Here is a 17367-nt window from a genome sequence, read left to right on the forward strand (position 1 = left end):
TGAATAAGAATGCAGCAGGCTTTGTGACAACGACCTTCTAATGTTGAAATGTTCTAATGTAAAGAAGGTTGCATCGGGAGCACCAGATACAATAGGTGACCCCCCAGGTTTGCAGGTGAAGTGTTGCCTCACCTGGAAGGACTGTTTGGAGCCCTGACTGGAAGTGAGAGAGGAGGTGAATAGGCAGGGTAGAATTTCAGCTGCTTGCAGGGGTGCATGCTGGGAGGGAAATCAGTGGGTAGAGACAAATGGACAAAGAAGTTATGGAGGGTGTGATCCCTGTGGAAAACGGGGGGGGGGAGGGGGGGGTTGGGTTCCGTTGAAGATGGCAGAAGTTGCAGAAGATCATGTGTTGGATGCAGAGGCTCTTGGGGTGATAGGTGAGGACAAGAGGAACTCTACCATTGTTATGAAGCTGGGGAGAAATGTGAGAGCTGATTTCTGGGAAATGGAGGAGATGGGGGTGAGGGCAGCATCAATGTTGGAGGAGGGGAACCCCCATTCTTTGAAGAAGAAGGACACCTCTGAGTCCTGGAAAGGAAAGCCTCATCCTTGGAACAGATGTGGCGGAAACGAAGGACTGAAGAAAGTGAATAGCATTTTCACAGGAGGGTTAAAGACAAGATAGGCATGGTTTATAAAAGGTGCTGGTACACAGTTTGTCTCCACAGATGAGAACAGAGAGATCAAGAAAGGGGAGAGAGGTGTCAGAAATAGACCAGGTGAAAGCTAGGGCAAAGTTGATGAAATTGTCGAGCTCAGCATGGGTGCATGAAGCTGCACCGATACAGTTGACAAAGCAGCACAGGAAGAGCTGGGAGGCATTACCAGAGGTGGCCAGGAACATGGACTGTTCTACAGTCAATGAAAAGGCAGACATTAGCTAGGACCCATGCAGGTGCCAATGGCCACCCTTGAGGTTAGAGAAAGTGGGAGGAGTGAAGGAGAAGTTGTTGAGAGTGAGGACCAGTTCTGCCAGACAGAGGTGAGGTGATGGTAGAGGGGAAATGGATGGGCATTGGAGAGCTTTAAAGCCTTTTGAAATGTATAGGGACACAATATCCATAGTGAAAATGTGGCGGTAAGGGCCAGGGAATTGATAGTCTTTGAGGAGACTGAGAGCACGTAAAGTGTCATGGATGTCGGTGGGAAGGGACCAAACTAAGGGGAACAGAATGGAGTTGAGATGTGCTTACCTGAGTTCAGTGGGCAGTAACAAGCAAAGACAATGGGCCTACCGGACAGATTGTGGCCCAGCAGTACCCCAACAGCATAAACACAAACAATTCTGCAGATGATGGAGATCCAGAGCAACACATACAAAATACTAGAAGAACTCAGCTGGTCAGGCACATCTACAGAGGGGTGGTAAATAAACAGTGATCTGAAATAAATTTCCTGATAGCTTGGACATCCATTTTGCTAACTTACAGTAATGTCTACCCCTTTCCCCCTTCTTCTTTTAACATTCCCCATTCTGGCTCCCCTCCACACTTTCTCTTTTCACCTGCCCATCACCTCCCTCTGATTCTCCTTGCCCTTCCCTTTCTCCCATGGTCCACTCTCCTCTCCTATCAGATTCCTTCTTCTTCAGCCATTTATATTTTCCACCTATCATCTCCCCCCTTCTCACGCACCCACCTTTCCCCTCACCTGGTCTCACCTCTCAGCTTGCACTCCTTCCCCTCCTTCCACGTGCTTATTCCGGCTTCTTGCTGTTCCTTTCTAGTCCTGAATGAAGGTCTCAAACTGAAATGTCGACTGTTTATTTCCCTCCATAGATGCTGCCTGACATGCTGTGTTCCTCCTGCATTTTGTTGTTTGTGTATTGCTCTGTATACCAACAGTCACAGTCTGCCATCTAAGACGGATCTATTTACAAAGGACTCCTCTGCAATCTAAAGATTTGAAGATTAGCTTTATTAGTCACATCAAGACATCAAAACATACAGTGAAATGTGTCGTTTTCATCAATAACCAGCACAGACCAAATATAATGAGGGGAAACCCACAAGTATCGCCATGCTTCCAGCACTAAGACAGGATGCCCACAACTTACAAACCTTAACCCATGTGTCTTTGGAATGTGGGAAGAAACCGGAGCACTTGGAAGAAGCGCATATGGTCATTAGAGAATATACAAACTTCTTACAGACAGCAACAAGAAATAACCCCCATCTTATTGCTGCCACTAGTGTTGTTCAGTTGTGCTTGGGTTAACAGGAAAACGTGTTGAAATCTGCAGTAGTCAATGAAAGAGAGAGATTTGAAACATACCTTATTCATACTTCATCCCTCCCCCTCCAAGTTTCACCTATCACCTCTCTCCCCTCCACCCCCACCTTTTAAATCTACTCCTCAGCTTTTTTTCTCCAGTCCTGCTGAAGGGTCTCGGCCCAAAACATCAACTGTACTCTTTTTCATAGATGCTGCCTGGCTGGCTGAGTTCCTCCAGCATTCTGTGTGTGTTGCTTTTGGATTTCCAGCATCTGCAGATTCTCTCCTGTTTGTTCTTTTAGTGATTTTTGTGTGGGTGTGCACACGTGTGTGTACATGTGAGTCTATACTCACAGGAATGAGGAGGAATTTCTTTAGCCAGAGGGTGGTGAATCTGTGGAATTCATTGTTATAGGACAAATCATAAGGTTATTTAAAGCAGGGATTGATAGGTTCCTGATTAGTAAGGGTGTCAAAGGTTATGGGGAGAAGACAGAACACTGGGACTGAGAGGGATAAAAAAACAGCCAGGATGGAATAGACTCAATGGGCTGAATGGACTGTCTGCTCCTACGTCTTATGGTCTTATGGTCAAGGACAGAGAGGGGTAAGTTGACCTTGTGGCTTCCTTGGGTTATGCTTACTCAATGGTTAGGTTAGTGTGGAAGCCTTGGACGCACTTTAAACGTCAGAGTTTTCAATCTGGCCTTGTAAAGCACTGATACTTCACACAAGATTTGAAAAGTTTAATCAATGGGAAATAATGAAGCCAACAATAACAGCGATGAAACAAACTGTCATGTATCAGGTATAGGCTCTGTGCATCAGAGGTACAGGCACCAAACAGTACAGGCAGCAGGTTGTACAGGCGGCTGGCCGAACAGGCACTGATGTGGTCAATACAGGTACAGTCAAGATACTACAGGTGTAGACACTAGGCTGTGCTGGTCCAGCTTTTACAGGTAACAGAAAGACACCCAACAATAGACAAAAGGGTATTAGGCAGTACAGCGTAACAGCCAGGCAATGGAGGTACAGGAGTATGACAGTACAGCTACAGGCACCTAGTAGCAGAGTTCAGGCACCCAGGAGTACAACTGTCAGCACAGTACAGTGACCAGGCAGTTCAGGCACAGGAGTCAAACACCATAGACAGGCTCCTTGAAGTACAGGCAAGGGCACCAGGGACTCAGTACAGGCACCTGCCAGTACAGGCACATGTATCTGGGTGAACATGGAATGCAGTACAGTTACAGAAACTATCTGTGATACAGTACACAAAAACGTCACTGCAAACGGTACAAATGTCCAGGTGTCTGGTTGTGACGGCAACAAATCACAGCATCGACTTAGACGTCAGATCCGATCCCCCTGCTAGTGATAGGCTCCAAGTTCTTCACGTGTTCCTTCACAAGGTGAGGATCAATACACTCCTTGTGTATCACGAAGTACGACTTGCATTGTACTTGCATCCAGGGTCTTAAAGGTGGTAGAACATTGCACATTTTCATTGGCTTTTACGTCCTGTCAAAGATATCTCACTGTTATGTTTTCCTTGAAGAACCATTTCCCACTTTCACCTTGACCAGTGAGGTGTACGTTGGTGGAACTTGGCATGTTTGGTTTTGGGGTTGGGAAAGCAACTGTCTGTGCCACTGGACCCCACCTCTCAGTCCACCTCGTCCTCAAAATGGTGCGAGATTGTAGAACGTTGCCCCCAGTGGACGAAGGGTTCTGACCATCCCGTCTTCCACCTGGAAGAAGTTCAGCTAAATTGGCCCAGAACCTTTCCTACACTGGGTGGTCCAATCCCAAGGTGGAAGGGTCTGTTCATCACAGGAGGGGAGTGGAAAGAAACAGAGAGTCTTTCGATCCTGGCAAGTTACAAGTCACTGATCTCCAGTGGCCCGCTTTTGACACTGTTGGGCAGGACTTCCCCGGGCATTTGCTGCTCTGGGCTCCTCTCCGAAAAACCCACTTGGGCTTGTGCCCCCTGCGCAATATTGTTGACGTGGCACATCTCCACGTAGCTGCTGCCCGTGGCCTTGCTGCCCACATTCTTGTCGTCCACTCGTCTGGTGGTGCGGCAGAGGATCTTGCGGAAGCCCTGCTTGAAGTTGTCCGAGAGGAAGCTATAGATGAAGGGGTTGGCACAACTGTTGGTGTAGGACAGGAGCACCACGAAGAAGTAGAGGCCGACCAGTGATGGCTCTGAGGGCATGGTGGACACCAGATTGACAATGTTCATGACGTAGAAGGGCAGCCAGCAGAAGACAAACACAGCCACCACGATGACCACCATCCAAGTTACCTTCCTCTCTGACTTCTTCCTCTTGGTGGAGGTGGCCCTCACCTTCCGGCCTGAGGACTTTAGCTTGATCACGATGAGGAGATAACAGAGGCAGATCACCAGCAAGGGTCCAAAGAAGCCCAGGGTGGCTGTGTAAATGATGAAGGCCGTTGACCAGACCATGATGGGCTCCGGCCAGTTAATGTTACAGGTGTGCATGCCGATCTTCACGCTGGAGAAGATGATGACCGGGAGGACCACCACAAAGGAAATGGCCCAGACCATGACATTGATGACCTTGGCCACCTGAGGCTTGCGCCACTTGATGGACTTCACTGGGTGGACCACGGCCAGGTATCTGTCGATGCTCATGACAGTCAGGCAGAAGATGCTGGTAAATTGGTTGATGCCATCCACTGTCATCACCAGTCGGCACATCAGTGAGCCAAAGGGCCAGTAGGACAAGGCATTCTGAATGGCAAGGAAGGGGAGGCCAAGCATGAACAGCTCATCAGCGATGGCGAGGTTCAGGATGTAGATGTTGGTGACCGACTCCATCTTGGCATAATGCAGGATAACGTGGATAACAAGTGTGTTGCCGCCCAGACCAATTACGCAGACAGTGAAGTAGATGACGGGAATCAGGATGGCACTTCCACTGGGACTGGCCGTGGGTTGCGCGGTGCTGTTCTCGGATATATTTTCGATCCACGGCGTGGGAATGTTGAATTCTTCGGAAGGTGCTGCTGTGGCCAGATATGGTAAAGGTTTCTCCATTTCCTACTGCAGATGTTGAGGATTCCTGCAAAAAGAAACAACATTCTTCTATTTGTGTTATGTTATTTTTTTTTAGAAATTTAGCACAGATACAGGCCTTTCCAGCCCAATGAGCCCACACTGCACCCATGTAACCAATTACCCTACTTAACCTGTACATCTTTAGAATGTGGGAGGAAATTGTATCACCCAGAGGAGATACACTGGTCACAGGGAGAACGTCGAAACTCCTTACAAACAGCAGCATGAATTACGAGGGTTAATATCTACCCAGGCCTCTGATTTTCCACACAAAAACACCTTTATTCACAGAGTAAATTTTACATTACATTATTCCGTAAAAGTGGCGTCACAGTTAGATAAGGTTGTAAGGAGAACTTTTGGCACATTAACCTTCATAAGCCCCTATTGACATCAATGGATCTGGGGCTGAGAGGGTAAACCACTTTAAGTTCTTCGGCATCCACATCACCGAGGACCTCACGTGGTCTGTACATCAGCTGTGTGGTGAAAAAGGGCACAACAACACCTCTTTCACCACAGACAGTTGAGGAAGTTCAGTATGGGCTCCCAACTCCTAAAAACTTTCTACAGGGGCACAATTGAGGGCATCCTGACTGGCTGAATCTCTGCCTGGTATTGGAACTGGACCTCCCTTAATTGTAGATTCTGCAGAGAGTAGTGTGGACAGCCCTGCGTATCTGTAGTGTGAACTTCCCATGATTCAAGACGTTTACAAAGACAGGTGTGTAAAAAGGGCCCGAAGGATCATTGGGGACCCGAGTCACCCTAACCACAATCTATTCCAGCTGCTACCATCCGGGAAATGGTACCGCAGCATAAGAGCCAGGACCAACTGGCTCTGGGACAGCTTCTTCCACCAGGCCACCAGACTGACTAACTTGCACTGATTTGAGTGTATTTCTATGTTACATTAACTGTTCTATTTATTATAAATTACTATGATTGCACATTTAGATGGAGATGCAACATGAAGATTTTTACTTCTGTATGTGAAGGATGTAAGAAATAAAGCCAATTCAATTCAAAGTATTGAGTACAGGAGATGGGATGTTATGTTGAAGTTGTATAAAGTGTTGGTGAAGTCTCATTTGGGGTACTGTTTACAGTTCTGCTTACCTACCTACAGGAAAGATGTCAATAAGACAGAAAGAGTACAGAGGAAATTGACAAGCTTGTTGCTGGGGCTTAAGGATCTCAGTTGAATAGGTTTAAGACTTTATTTCCTGGAGCACAGAATGAGGGGGGATTTGTTAGAGGTATACTAAATTATAAAGGGTATAGACAGGGTAAATGCAAGCAGTGAGGTCAGGACAGACTAGGTGAAAGGTGAGAAGTTAAATATTTAAGGGGAACCTCTTCACTGCGAGGGTGTGGTGTGAGTTGGAATGAGCTCCCAGCGAAAGTAAGGGATGAGGGTTCGATTGCAACATGTAAGAAAAGTTTGAATGAGTACGTGGATGGGAGGGATGTAGAGGACCAGGGTCTATGCAGGACTTAGGGACTAGGCAGAATAATAGTTTGGCACGGACAGAACGGGCTGAAGTTCCTGTGCTCTATGACACGTTGACTAGTTAATTTATGCTACTTGTGTACTTTATGCTACTTTAACTATCTTTGCACTGTTCATTTATTTTTATAATTTATAGATGTTTCTGTCTTTGCACTGTTTGTCTCTGCTGCCACAAAAAAAGCAAATTTCATGTCATATGTCAGTGAGAATATACCTGATCGTTGACATGAACAATATTTTTTTCAGTCAACCATTTTAATCACTCCAATAACCAATAAACTTCACCTCCATCAGCTCCATCTACTCTTTGGGAAAGCAGCCAAAGTAATCAAGGACCCCTCCCACACTGGTCAATCTCCCTTCTCACCCCTTCTATCAGGAAGAAGATACAAGGGTTGAAAGGATGTACCACCAGGCTGAAGGACAACTTCAATCCCACTATGACCAGTCTCTAACAGACATCTCATACACTAAAAAATGTAGTTTTGATTTCCCAACCGACCTTGCAGTGACCTTTGCATATGAGAGAATGGCAGAGCAGACTTAATGGGGTGAATGGCCTAATTCTGCTCCGATGTCTTATGACCTTATGGTCTTTTTTGTCTACATGCACTGCGCTTTCTCTGTAACGGAAACACTGTAATTCTACATCTGGTTTCCTTCCCAAAGTTTGAAACATAAGAGATGTGACTCATGGTTTGTCTCAGGGATCAGTGCTGGGTCCTTTGTTGTTTGTCATCTATATCAATGATCCGGATGATAATGTGGTTAACTAGAACAGCAAATTTAGAGATGACACCAAGGTTGGGCAGTGAGGAAGACTATTAGAGCTTGCAGAGGGGTCTGCATCAGCTGGAAAATAGGCTGAAAAATGGCAGATGGAATTTAATACAGACAAGTGTGAGGTTTTGTACTTTGGCAGGACCAATCAGGATAGATCTTACACAGTCACTGAGGAGTGTGGCTGAATAATGGGATCTGGAAATTCAGGTGCATAATTCATAAAGCGTGCAGGTAGGGTCATCAAGAAAGCTTTTGGGTTATTTCCCGTCGCTGTCTGAAAGGAGTTTCTACGTTCTCCCCATGACCACATAAGTTTCCTCCCACAGTACGAAGATATCCCAGTTGGTAGGTTAATTGATTATTGTAAATTGTCCTTTGATTAGGCTGGTTTAAATCGGGGGTTGCTGTGCAAAAAAAAAGAGAGAGAGTACAGAGAAGATTTACTAGAATGTAACCTGGGTTTCAGCACCTAAGTTACAGGGAAAGGTTGAACAAGTTAGGCCTTCATTCTTTGGAGCGTAGAAGCTTGAGGGGTATTGATAGAGGTATTTAAAATTATGAGGGAGATAGATAGAGTTGACGTGGATAGGCTTTTTCCATTGAGAGTAGGGAAGATTCAAACAAGAGGACATGATTTGAGAGTTAGGGGACATAAGTTTAAGGGTAACACAAGGGAGAATTTCTTTACTCAGAGAGTGGTAGTTGTGTGGAATGAGCTTCCAGTAGAAGTGGTAGAGGCAGGTTCGGTATTGTCATTTAAAGTAATAGGTATATGAATATGTGGATAGGTATATGGACAGGAAAGGAATAGAGGATTATGGGCTGAGTGCGGGCCAGTGGGAGTAGGTGAGAGTAAGGATGGACTAGAAGGGCCGAGATGGTCTGTTTCCATGCTGTAATTGTTATATGGTTATACAGCTCAAAGGGCCAGGTCTGCATTACCTCAATAAATAAATCAATACTTTGAATGGGTAGTTTCTGTGGTGTGTTGATACCTGCCTTACGAGTAAATATGGCCAATGACTATGACAGCCAATCTGTGATGACACCATCATCCCAAATACATCTCACAAATAACCCCAGCAAAGCCTCCAGGTGTCAGAAGGGAAGATGGGCCTTCAAATACTAGCATTTTTACAATCTTCTGAAAGATTGTAAACTTAACTCTCGGGAATGCAGGTATGGCACCTTGCAACGGATGAATGTTGTCACTGGCAGAAGAGAGAGCACCCATTAAAGCAACAAGTAGATGAAAGCGCCAAGTGTTGAATCCTTAAAGCAGAAAACGAAGCAGAGTTTGGCCCCACTACGCCAAGCCAGCCAAGACAAATCTGAGCCCAGTTTGCCTGCATTTGACCCATCTCCCTTTCTTCTTGCTACTACCATCGAGCTGGAGCTTCAGGAGTCTTGTCAACAGGTTCGGGAGCAGTTGTTGTCTTGTACCCAGTGGGCTTCTGGACTGGCTTCACTCATCCCAACGCAAACTGTTTCAGGTATGCACTCACATTTAGGGATTCTGGAACTCCGGTTCTAAGTATTATTTGTTTACCTGTTTTATCATTTTCATGATTTGTCCTCTCTTGTTTGTTGGTCTTTGTTAAGCGTGGCTTCTCCTGGATTCTATTGTATTTTTTGTTTGTCTACAGGCACCCACAAGAAAATGAACCTCATGGCTGTGTATGGTTGATACACTTTGATAATCGACCACTGTGAACTTTGGCATCAAAATAGGATTTGATATCACTTGGGGTCCAAGTGGACAGAATGTTGAAAAACAGCGAATTAAAACTTTTTGAGAATTCTGCTCAGGGGATTTTTTTTGGCTGGTTTAGCCCATCAAAGACACAATAAAAAACAGAGTCCTTTGAAAAAGACAGGTCAGTTTACATCATTTCACACAGCCACCTAGAAATCTACTGTTCTGGGTTCTCTCTGTTCCCTTCTGAAGAGTCTTTGTGCCAAATTTAGCAGTGTTGATACACACAGGACTCACAGCCTTTGGTGATTCAGACCCAGGGGGTCAGTCCATGGATCATCAGATGCCATTAAATGCAAACGTACTCCCTCCTATCACTGGAAGTAGATGTCATGCTGGAATTTAACTCTTTCTATACTCCTAACCCTGAGTGGTCGTGCACTAGTATCGAAGCCAGTGCGTAAGAGCCCTTAGAAAGAAGGCACAGCAGTGCCTCTACTTTCTTAGATGTTTGAGAAGAATCGGCATGTTATCTAAAGCTTTGACAGACATTGGAGAGTACACTGACTGCTTACGTCACAGCCTGCTATGGAAACACCAATGCCCTTGAACAGAAAAGCCAACAAAAAGTAATAGATACAGCCAAATACATCACAGGAAGGACCATTGAGCAGATCTGTATATAGTAGTGTCACAGGACAGCAGCATCTATCATCAAGGACCCCCACCATCCACGTCACACTTTCCTCTTGTTGCTGCCATCAGGAAGGAGGTACAGGAGCCTCAGGACTCACACCACCAGGTTCAGTATTACCCTTCAACCATCAGGCTCCTGAACTAGAGTGGATAACTCTATTTATTATTTATCTCAATATTGATTATTTATTATTATTCACTTTTGTTCTTTTTTGTATTTGTACAATTGGCTGTCTTTCACACATTGTTTGTGCGTCTTTGTGTGCAGTATTTCAATGACTCTGCTGTGTTTCTTCGTATTTACTGTAAATGTCCACAAGTAAATGAATCTCAGGGTAGTCATGGTGATATATAAACACTTTGATAATAAATTTACTTTAAACACTGACCTTTGAGTCCTGCTGTACCACTGTTCATATGGTGCATCAAACTGGTGCCAATACCTCAGGCACTCACTCCAACACCAATTCAGATATTGATTTATGTGTACACTGTTTGCTTTCACAGCCTACACAACCGAAGGAAGTGCTGCGGGCAGCCCGCAAGTGCTGCCACACGTTCCAGCACAAACATAGCCTGCCCACAATGCTCAGCAGAACTACACAGAACACAACAAACAACAGCAAAATGAGCTCTGGTCCTCCCTTGGTCCCACCCAGACACAGACAGTCATTTAACCACAAGACACACAGTCTTTTTCAGCCTCCAGTGGGGCCTGCAGATACTGGGTTTTGACATTCCCAAGGGACTTGCAGAGATTCGCAGACTTGGCTTCAGCCAATGGGCCTCGACATCTGGACTTACAATTTAATCCTCAGGACTTGATCCTCGGCATTGATCCCAGAACACACCGATCACTGAACTCCAATCGCTGGCCATCAAAAACATCAAACTCACCGATGATGGGAACCCAAGCAGAAAGCCTTGACCTCTACATCCAGTCTCACTATCAGGGTCAGTGATCAGCAACAGTGCCTGGACTGGCTAAAGTCCTGGGCCTGCGATTTACCCGTTCCACTAGGTAAGTCAGAGGCCCAATATCTCTACGTCCATGAGTTCACAGGAGGCTGAAGGGTTGGAGGCAGCCTGTCCTGGGGTTGGAGGACTGCTTGTTTCTGTGAGTTGGTGAGTGGGCAGCTGGGTGGGAGAAAAGGGGCTTGTTTTGTGGTTGTGGTTATTATTCTGCCAAGCATGTTGGGCAAGTTGCACTTGTGCGAGATTCTGTGGTGAATTATGCGGGCTGTCCCAGTCCATCCTAGGTTGTGTTGATTAACACAAACAATGCTTTTCACTGTATGTTGGATGTAGTTGTGAGTAATAAATAAAGCTGAATCTGAGTCATTGCTACAATGCAGGTTTGAGGAGCCAAAGGAGGTGTAAGGTGCTCCTTCCCTCCACTAGCCTGCAGGTCACCCTCGGGCAAGGTGTAGCACCTGTTTAGCACCCCCCACCCCCAATGATCATGGTCACGTGACACCATGAAGATATGACAGCAGGTGGTGGATGGTCGTATGAGCAGCCGGTGCAGATCACAAGTCCTGGTTATGCGACCTCTGACACCAGGCTGACAATCTCTGAAGAGTATTGATAATGGCTGGGGTCACCCGTCTTGTAAAGACACTGCTCAGAAGAAGGCAATAGCAAACTACTTCTGTAGAAAAATATGCCAAGAACAATCATGGTCATGGATAAGACCCTGATCACCCAGGTCATACGAAACAGCACACAATGGATGATGGTGAAGATGATGTAGGGTATAGCAGTGGATGTTGAATGTATGAATTTCAATAAAGCTCATGACAAAATTTCCCATGGTAGGCAAAAGATTAAGACACTTGGTATCCATGGAAACTTTCAATTCTACACATCCATCCCATCTTCTTTGCAAATATTTGGCTCCAAGATAGTCGAGCTACAACTTCCATTGAGTTACAGCTCAGATTTAGTTGGTTTTTAGTTTCTTCTTTGGTTCATAGAGATGTTTTTGGCAACAGAGACAGGAATTACGGGTCAGGTTAGAGTTTAGAAGCAGGGGTGTGGGAGAATTAGAGGTCAGACCAGAGTCCAGGTCTCTGCTTCACGTTCAAAGACCAGTGAAGCAGTTGTGGGCCAGCCCATGATAAGTAAACTTGAATCTTGAGATGAAAACCAACATATTTTCTCTCTTTCACAGTTCAGATGAAGGGATTCAGATCTGAAACATCAAATCTGTTTCTCTGCCAGCTGACCTGAGATCTGTTTCCAGCATTTCTAGTTTAATTCAAACATCGGGGTTATTGCCTTACCTACCAACCACAATATTTAATGTACCAATTTTAATCTCTCCTTCTCCAAGTGCAGAATGCTCTCCCACTTCATAACATCCACCATTGTCCCTGTACCTAAAATGACCAAGGTAACATGCCTAAACAACTGGCATCCTGTCGCACTCACCTCAATAATAAGTAAATGATTTGAGAGGCTAGTCAAGGATTACATCTGCAGCTTCCTACCACACACACTTGGGCCCCTACAATTAACCTACCAACACAACCGATCGACAGATGATGCAATAGCCACTACTCTACACAGCGTCCTTACACACCTGTAGAGCCGGAATGCTTATGGGAGAATGCTGTTCTTGGACTACAGTTCAGCACTCAACTCCTTAGCATACCTTCCAGGCTTGACAAGAAGCTCAGAGATCTTGGCCTTCACCCTGCCTTGTGTAGCTGGATCCTAGACTTCCTGTCAGATCACCGGTAGGTGGTAAGAGTGGGCTCCCTCACCTCTGCCCCTCTGACCCTCAACACAGGGCTGTATCTTAAGCCTCATCCTTTACTCTCTGTTAATGACTGTGGGTGCCACCACCCACAGCTCCAATCTGCTAATTAAATTTGCAGACAATACTACATTTTTTGGCCTTATTTCAAAAAAAGGCAGCCTACAGAGAAGAAGTCATCACCTTGACACAGTAATGTCAAGAAAACAATCTCTCCCTCAATGTCGCAAAAACAAAGGAGCTGGTTGTGGATTACAGGAGGAATGGAGACAGGCTGCTCACCCCTATTGACATCAATGGATCTGGGGTTGAGAGGGTGAACAGCTTTAAGTTCTTCATTATACACATCACCGAGGACCTCACTTGGTCTGTACATATTGGCTGTGTGGTGAAAAAAGCACCAGATGGGTTAATCCTGCTTAATCGCAGGATTATGCAGAGAGTGTTGCGGATAGCCCAGTGCATCTGTAGATGTCAACTTCCCACTATTCTGGACATTTACAAAGACAGGTGTGTAAAAAGGGTCCAAAGAATCATCACCCCAACCACAAACTGTTCCAGCTGCTACCATCCTGGAAACAGTTCCGCAGCATAAAAGCCAGGACCAACAGGCTCTGGGACAGCTTCTTCCACCAGGCCATCAGTCTGCTTAATTCATGCTGACACAACTGTATTTCTATGCTATATTGACTGTCCTGTTATACATACTATTTATTATAGATTACTATGATCGCACATTGCACATTTAGACAGATGTAACATAATCCGACATTCTGACATTGGTGGTGGGGAAAATGCTAGAGTCGGTTATCAAAGATGTGATAACAGCACTTTTGGAAAGAGGTGAAATCATCGGACGAAGTCAGCATGGCTTTGTGAAAGGAAAAGCATGTCTGACGAATCTTATAGAATTTTTTGAAGATGTAACTAGTAGAGTGGATAGGGGAGAGCCAGTGAATGTGGTATATTTAGATTTTAAAAAGGCTTTTGACAAGGTCCCACACAGGAGGTTAATGTGCAAACTTAAAGCACACGGTATTGGGGGTATGGTATTGATGTGGATAGAGAATTGGATGGCAGACAGGAAGCAAAGAGTGGGAGTAAACGGGACCTTTTCAGAATGGCAGGCAGTGACTAGTGGGGTACTGCAAGGCTCAGTGCTGGGACCCCAGTTGTTTACAATATATATTAATGATTTAGACGAGGGAATTAAAATCAGCATCTCCAAGTTTGAGGATGACATGAAGCTGGGCGGCGGTGTTAGCTGTGAGGAGGATGCTAAGAGGATGCAGGGTGACTTGGATATGTTAGGTGAGTGGGCAAATTCATGGCAGATGCAATTTAACGTGGATAAATGTGAGGTTATCCACTTTGGTTGCAAGAACAGGAAAACAGATTATTATCTGAATGGTGGCCGATTAGGAAAAGGGGAGGTGGAATGAGACCTGGGTGTCATTGTACACCAGTCATTGAAGGTGGGCATGCAGGTACAGCAGGCAGTGAAAAAGGCAAATGGTATGTTGGCATTCATAACAAAAGGATTTGAGTACAGGAGCAGGGAGGTTCTACTGCAGTTGTACAAGGCCTTGGTGAGACCGCACCTAGAGTATTGTGTGCAGTTTTGGTCCCCTAATCTGAGGAAAGACATTCTTGCCATAGAGGGAATACAGAGAAGGTTCACCAGATTGATTCCTGGGATGGCAGGACTTTCATATGAAGAAAGACTGGATCGACTAGGCTTATACTCACTGGAATTTAGAAGATTGAGGGGGGATCTTATTGAAACGTATAAAATTCTAAAAGGATTGGACAGGCTAGATGCCAATGTGGGGAAGTTTCCGATGTGGGGAAGTCCAGAACGAGGGGTCACAGTTTAAGGATAAAGGGGAAGCCTTTTAGGACCGAGATGAGGAAAAACTTCTTCACACAGAATCTGTGGAATTCTCTGCCACAGGAAACAGTTGAGGCCGGTTCATTGGCTATATTTAAGAGGAATTTAGATATGGCCCTTGTGGCGAAAGGGATCAGTGGGTATGGAGAGAAAACAGGTTCAGGGTTCTGAGTTGGATGATCAGCCATGATCATACTGAATGGCGGAGCAGGCTTGAAGGGCCAAATGGCCTACTCCTGCACCTACTTCCTATGTTCCTATAAAGATCTCATGTGTGTGAAAGATGTAAGAAATAAAGTCAATTCATATTCATATTCAATGGAGATGTGATAAACTACAGATGCTGAAATCTAGAGCAAGAAAAATACAAAATGCTGGAGAAACGGTATGTCAGGCAGTATCTATAGAGAGAAATGGATATTGAAAATTTAGGGTCAAGATCCTTATCTGGACTGAACTACTAGAGGGGAGAGGGAGGTCTGGGTTGAGTTGGCAAACAATGGGTCGATCCAAATGAGGAGGAGGTGATGGGCAGACAGAGGAGCAGAGAATGGAGAGAGTAACAGAGGCTGGGAGATGACGGGTGGGGGTGACGAAGGGCTGCAGATGGTGGAATCTGAAGAGAGAGCAAGGTGGAACATGTAACCAAATAGGAGAGGTGGAGAGGGCAAATGGGAATGTGTGGGGAGGGTACAAAGTGGGAGGAGTGTTTTGGCGTGTGGATGGAGGTTGAGAAAGAAATATAATAATGGAGTGGGGTGTTGTGGGTGGGTGTGGGAAGACCTGGATAGATCAGGAGGACTGAGTACTCCCTCTTCTCTTTTGGGCCCATATCCAAGACACCTGCTCTGAATCTTCAGTCTGCCACACTAGGGGATCACTTACAGTGGCTAATTAACCCATCGACCTACGCTTCACTGGGTTATCAGAGGGAATCCGAGTACCTAAGAGAAATACACGTGGTCAACAAGTGAGTGCGCTTTCGTTAGAGAGAATCAAAGGAGGTTTATGAAAATAATCCCTGGAAAAAAATATTAACATATGAGGAACATTTGATGGCTCACTGGAGCTTAGAAGAATGTGAGCGGAATTAATTGAAACCTATCGATACCACGCACAAAATGCTGGAGGAACACAGCAGATCAGGCAGCATCTTCCCCCTTCCTTTGCAGTCACGATGAAGGGTCTCGGCCCAAAACGCCAGCTTCTTATTCATCCCCATAGACGCTGTTTCTCCAGTGTGCGTTGCTTTGGACTTCCAACATCTACAGAATTTCTCATATTTAGAATATTGAAAGGCCTGAACTGAGTGAATGTGAAAATATTTCCAATAGCCAGAGAACACAGCCTCACAATAGAAGGTTGTCGCTTAGAACAGAGATGAAGAGGAGGAATTTCTTTAGTCAGAGGGTGTTAAATCTATGGAATTTCTTGTCATAGACAGCTGTGGAGGCCATATTATTGTGGATATTTAAAGTAGAATAATGGATAAATCTCCGGGTCCTGACAGGATATTCCTTAGGACCTTGAGGGAGGTTAGTGTAGAAATAGCAGGGGCTCTGATGGAAATATTTCAAATGTCATTAGAAAAGGGGATGGTGCCAGAGGATTGGCGTATTGCTCATGTGGTTCCATTGTTTTAAAAGGGTTCTAAGAGTAAACCTAGTAATTATAGGGCTGTTAGTTTGACGTCAGTGGTGGGTAAATTAATAGAAAGTATTCTTAGAGATGGTATATATAATTATCTGGATAGACAGGGTCTGATTAGGAACAGTCAACATGGATTTGTGCATGGTTGACAAAACACTGAATTTTTTGAAGAGGTTACGAGGAAAGTTGATGAGGGTAAAGCAGTGGATGTTGTCTATATGGACTTCTGTAAGGCCTTTGACAAGGTTCCGCATGGAAGGTTAGTTAGGAAGGTTCAATCGTTAGGTATTAATATTGAAGTAGTAAACTGGATTCAAGAAGTAAAGTGGCTGGATGGGAGATGTCAGAGAGTAGTGGTGGATAATTGTCAGGTTGGAAGCAGGTGACTAGTGGTGTGCCTCAAGGATCTGCACTGGGTCCAATGTCGTTTGTCATATACATTAATGATCTGGATGATGGGGTGGTAAATTGGATTAGTAAGTATGCAGATGATACTAAGGTAGGTGGCGCTGTGGATAATAAAGTAGGTTTTCAAAGCTTGCAGAGAGATTTAGGCTATTTAGAAGAGTGGGCTGAAAGATGGCAGATGGAGTTTAATGCTGATAAGTGTGAGATGCTACATTTTGATAGGAATAATCCAAAGAGGACATACATGGTAAATGGTAGGGCATTGAAGAATGCAGTAGAACAGAGTGATCTAGGAATAATGGTGCATAATTCCCTGAAGGTGGAATCTCATGTGGATAGGGTGGTGAAGAAAGTTTTTGGTATGCTGGACTTTATAAATCAGAGCATTCAGTATAGGAGTTGGGATGTAATGTTAAAATTGTACAAGGCATTGGTAAGACCGAATTTGGAGTATCCTGTACAGTTCTGGTCACCAAATTATAGGAAAGATGTCAACAAAATGGAGAGAGTACAGAGAAGATTTACTGGAATGTTACCTGGGTTTCAGCACCTAAGTTACAGGGAAAGGTTGAACAAGTTAGGTCTTTATTCTTTGGAACATAGAAGGTTGAGGGGGGACTTGATAGAGGTATTTAAAATTATGAGGGGGATAGATAGAGTTGAT

At 44.9% G+C, this 17367-nt stretch overlaps 1 protein-coding gene across 4 annotated transcripts in view; it reads right to left on the reverse strand.

Annotated features, from left to right (window-relative positions):
- Positions 1–1966: 1966 nt before the first annotated feature.
- The window catches only part of LOC132383251 (somatostatin receptor type 5-like), a 79517-nt gene continuing 64116 nt past the window's right edge, over positions 1967–17367 (reverse strand). For all 4 annotated transcript variants that reach the window (XM_059954192.1, XM_059954191.1, XM_059954190.1 and 1 more), the window contains one exon: positions 1967–5309. In XM_059954192.1, the coding sequence (XP_059810175.1) occupies positions 4100–5284 (1185 nt within the window). In that variant the 5' untranslated portion in view covers positions 5285–5309 and the 3' untranslated portion in view covers positions 1967–4099. The remainder of the gene's footprint in view (positions 5310–17367) is intronic.

The sequence above is a fragment of the Hypanus sabinus genome, chromosome 29, assembly GCF_030144855.1.
Source record: "Hypanus sabinus isolate sHypSab1 chromosome 29, sHypSab1.hap1, whole genome shotgun sequence".
NCBI classification, from domain to species: domain Eukaryota; kingdom Metazoa; phylum Chordata; class Chondrichthyes; order Myliobatiformes; family Dasyatidae; genus Hypanus; species Hypanus sabinus.